Genomic DNA, 4,909 nt, shown 5'->3' on the forward strand with positions numbered 1-4,909 from the left:
GCTTTTCCAGAAATTAAGGATTCTTGGAAGATTACTATCGGTGCACCCACTATCTCTGTTTCTACTTTCTTTAATGTCCTGGGATGCAACCCATCAGGTCCAGGGGATTTATCAGTCATTAGCCCCATTAGTTTGCCTCATACATTTTCCCTTGTGATTGTTATTGTATTTATTTCCTCCCTCTCCCCGCCTTTTCTGCCCTTTGATTATTTATTTTTGGAATGTTATTCATGTCTTCCACTGTGAAGAATTACACAAATTATTTGTTTAACTCCTCTGCCATTAAGGGCAGCATGGTAGCATAGTGGTTAGCACAAATGCTTCACAGCTCCAGGGTCCCAGGTTTGAATCCTGACTTGGGTCACTGTCTGTGTGGAGTCTGCACATTCTCCCCATGTGTGCGTGGGTTTCCTCCGGGTGCTCCGGTTTCCTCCCACAGGCCAAAAATGTGCAGGTTAGGTGGATTGGCCATGATAAATTGCCCTGAGGGTCCAAATTGCCATTAGTGTTAGGTGGGGTTACTGGGTTATGGGGATAGGGTGGAGGTATGGGGTTGGGTAGGGTGCTCTTTCCAAGAGCCGGTGCAGACTCGATGGGCCAAATGGTCTCCTCCTGCACTGTAAATTCTATGACATTTCCTAGTTCACCATTATTATTCCTCCAGTCTCATTCTCTCTCTTCCTTTTTATATATTTAAAGAAACTCTTGCTGTCCATCTTTATATTACTTGCTTGATTACTCTCATAGTTTATCTTCTTCCTCTTTATTTTTTGGGGACTTTTGTTGATTTTTAAAACTCTCCCAATCCTTGGGTTTACCACTGAGATGGTCATTGCCGAGCACTCGATGTAACCGCCACTTATCAATCCAGTATTGCCCCGAAAGTTACCAGGTTTGCCTCTGGGTGCAGATTGTTTCAGTCTTGGTAAATTGAGAATGAACTCTGCAAACATCAGGAAACATCCTCACTTCTGACCTTATGATGGAGGGAAGGCTTTGATGAAGCAGTTGATAATGCTTGATAGACTAATGCAATTGGCAGGCTTTAATTTGTCTTGCTGGCACATATCTGGGCAATTATCCACACTGTTGAAAAGATGCCAGTGTTATAACTGTACAGGAAGTGCCTAGGTAGCGGCACAGACAGTTCTGGAGCACATGTCTTTAGTACTGATGCGGGATGTTAGCTGAAAAATAGGAAAGGCAGTGTGATTAGACAGAGCAACACAAAACGAGATTCCTGGGATTCAAAGAGAAGTATACAAGGAGAAGCCCTGGGAAGGGAGTGGACCAATACTGGACCCTGTGATTAGTTCTGAGTCTAAACCAAACAGGAAGAAAAAGAGAATCAGCAAAGTAATGCCATAAAACAGTCAGGTGGATTGAGTATCATGGTAAACTTTTCATTTAATTAAGTAGAAATAAATAGACTATTAAATCAAATGGGTCAAAATTTAAGTTAAATAATAAGGGATAGAACAATTAAAGGGGTCTGATATTTTCCGTGAATTAACGTCTGGAGGTAATCAGAGTTAAGTAAAAATGCCGAGGTAATTACTGGATGAAATAAAGTGACATCCGCTCAAGGGTAGTTCCTGATTGGTGGGTCTTTAGAGTTTGAAGCCTTGATACCAAGTAGTTCACATTCAGTTTCCCCTCTCACTGCCACCGGGACCAGGATGGAGTACAGAGCAGACCAAGTGCCGATGAATCCCGGCGCCTACCCGTACCAGGGACAGCAGCAGGTCCAGTCCACCGTCATTACCTTGTCCCCGAATGTGCCCCCCATCCGGGACCACCTCCCCTGGTCCATCTTCAACTTCGCCTATTTCAATTGCTGCTGCCTGGGATTTGTGGCGCTGGTTTTCTCGGTCAAGGTGAGTGAGGGGCGACGGGAGGGGGTCAGAGACCCCGGGGACAGAGACCAGGGGAGGGAGCAAATTACTGCTGGGGGCGGGGAGAGAGAGAGACATAAGTGGTTCGTTCCTCTGAGTGCAGCGCTCCCTCGGTGTAGTCTCCCTCTGACAGTGCAGCGCTCCCTCGGTGTAGTCTCCCTCTGACAGTGCAGCGCTCCCTCGGTGTAGTCTCCCTCTGACAGTGCAGCTCTCCCTCGGTGTAGTCTCCCTCTGACAGTGCAGCGCTCCCTCGGTGTAGTCTCCCTCTGACAGTGCAGCGCTCCCTCGGTGTAGTCTCCCTCTGACAGTGCAGCTCTCCCTCGGCGTAGTCTCCCTCTGACAGTGCAGCTCTCCCTCGGCGTAGTCTCCCTCTGACAGTGCAGCGCTCCCTCGGCGTAGTCTCCCTCTGACAGTGCAGCGCTCCCTCGGCGTAGTCTCCCTCTGACAGTGCAGCGCTCCCTCGGCGTAGTCTCCCTCTGACAGTGCAGCGCTCCCTCAAGATGGATTCAGCAACAGTGCTCACCCCCTGAATGTTCAGCAGTCCTCCCGAGCTGTAGTGAAGTGTCAGCCGATTAATCATTTTGCTCTGCTCCTGAAGTGAGACTTGAACTGAAATATTCTGTGTCCGAGGTTAAAGAAATACTAACTGAGCCTTTGATGAAAGAGAGCGAGGTAGGTGAGAAATCAGCGGTGTGAGCAGAAATGACCTCTATAGCCATAACGTATGGAAAATTCTAACTAAAATTGTATTTGTATAGTTCCCATCTGTAAAACAAAAACTTGATACCGGGTGGGATTTAGCTACAAAAACAGAAAATGCTGGCTAATCTCAGCAGGTCTGACAGGATCGTGGAGAGGGAAGGCAGCTAATTGTTTCGAGACTTTTTCAAAGCGGTTTGAATGTGTCATACGGGAGAAAGAATTTAATCTAAAATTTCATTCATATGGTTCGGAGTGGTAAAACTTAACCTGATACAGGGTGGGATTTAATTGTCTATTTTACTTAAATTTTCTGAAGTTGGAACATTTGTATATTCTATTGCTTCGTAACGATTGCATACCAACTCTCCCTGATGGTCACTTTGCTCCTGTATTTGAGTTTCCCCACATGCTGAGTGGGACCGAGATGCTTCTGATTTGTTTTAAGGGGGCAATAGTCGGATTTGTTTATCGGGGGAGTAACCCAGTTGGGTAACACCAGTTCCACTGTAACAGTGAAATTGCTACTTTTAGATAAAATACCTTGCAAAGAATGAGCTTTTCCAAGTTACCAGAACTTCTCACGCTGTATTGTGTTCAGATAGCAGTGACATTTTCAGGTGGTGCTGTATATATTCACACGTGTTTCATTTTAGTCCAGAGATCGGAAGATCGTGGGCGATGCAGAAGGGTCTCGGCAATACGGCTCCACAGCCCGAACACTCAACATTGTGGCCACCGTGCTGAGCGTTCTTTTCATCCTACTTATCATTGTGTTGGCAATCGCTGGTGTGTTTCGAGCGGCGCAGGCAGTACATCAAACCCCAAACTATTCTGGTTACCCTAAACGTTGGAATTGAAGGGCTGGTGGCAGCGACTCATTGCCCGCGACGGGGGCAGTTTTGTAACAGAATTATTTTCCACGCCTTAATGCACTCTGTCAACCGTTATTTCTTTCTATCTATGGTGTCCGTGTGATATTGACAAGTTTGATGTGCAGAAATGCAGATTTATTTTCTCTACAGCCTGGCCAACGTGTGGTCTTGATTATACTAATAAAGCAATTGATAAAAGGTTTGGCGGCTCTCGGTGTTTAATGGGCAAGTTTTCTGTGTTCAACAATGAGCACTTCCACTTGACTATAGAAAAAACGTAATTCTTTCAAACGCATCAAATTATGATCCAATTGTTGCACCACGAAGACTTGTCAGTTCATGGCACTGATGTACTGGGGAACATTCATTGCAAAACCTGTGTAGCGTGTCAGTCGGTGTCTCAGTTCTGAAAGTCTTTAACATCCAGCTCAGTGGCGTGCAGAGGTCTGGTGATGCCCGGGGCAAATCTTGATTGTATGCCCCAAAGACTCAAGTATAAGGCCTAATATACTGAGAAATATTATGAGAAAGGAAAACATTTTGAATATATAAACACAGATGAAACATGAAATAAACGCTTTATTCGATTTTAATATAAATCAATCAAATTTATTAAGTTCTTTTCCCCAAATGATACCTCCTGTTACAAAACACCTGAACTACTTCACTTTTTACATCAGCTGTGAGAAATTCTTTTTCAATGCTTATTAAAGCCAGGTTGGTCAGTCGCTCCTGTGACATAGAAGACCTCAGATATATTTTTATTAATTTCAGTTTTGAAAATGACCTTTCACAGCTTGCGACTGAAAATGCGATTGTAAGCAGTAATCTGTATGAAACACACAGCATCGGAAAGACATCCCTCCCATACTGCAGTAATAAAGACTCCAGAGCATCTTTAGGATCAGGGGGAACTCTATTCCCTCCAGCTCGAAGGAGCATCACAAAATCAATAATTTTGTCATATAACTGAATTGCAACCACATCATTGTCATAATAATTTGCAAAGTCTGAACATTCCTTTTTTAATTTCTCTCTTTCTTGTTCATCTTCAATCACTCCTGAATTCAAGTTCAGAAGAAAAGAAAATCGGTCACTGAGTCTTTGAAGACGGACACTGCGGTATTCAATTTCAGTTTTTAATCTGTTCACAATCTCTACCATTACTCTATTCATTTCTTCTTGTGCCGTCAGTCCACTATCTCTTGCTGACTCTCCAGGCATTATTCTTCTTCTCCTTGTTCGTGCAATTGGTATTCCCCAATTTTGACAATATTCATTGGCTAAATCTATTGCATTGTGGATAATTTCGTCATTCTTCAAATTCAAGATATGAATAAGTCCGCTCAGATCACAAGAAGCTTCATGGAACCCCATTTTCGGATCCTGCAAACGTTTTGAGACTTTATCCACTGATGATAAAACTGAGTACCAAAAATT

General features: G+C 44.0%; 1 protein-coding gene across 1 annotated transcript; it reads left to right on the forward strand.

Annotated features, from left to right (window-relative positions):
• Positions 1-1,609: 1,609 nt before the first annotated feature.
• LOC119971840 (dispanin subfamily A member 2b-like) lies at positions 1,610-3,671 on the forward strand. Its single transcript, XM_038808049.1, has 2 exons — positions 1,610-1,877; positions 3,251-3,671. The coding sequence occupies exons 1-2, from the start codon at positions 1,680-1,682 to the stop codon at positions 3,452-3,454; spliced, it is 402 nt and encodes a 133-aa protein (XP_038663977.1). The 5' UTR covers positions 1,610-1,679; the 3' UTR covers positions 3,455-3,671.
• Positions 3,672-4,909: the final 1,238 nt, after the last annotated feature.

This window comes from Scyliorhinus canicula, chromosome 9 (assembly GCF_902713615.1).
Source record: "Scyliorhinus canicula chromosome 9, sScyCan1.1, whole genome shotgun sequence".
In the NCBI taxonomy this organism is placed as follows: domain Eukaryota; kingdom Metazoa; phylum Chordata; class Chondrichthyes; order Carcharhiniformes; family Scyliorhinidae; genus Scyliorhinus; species Scyliorhinus canicula.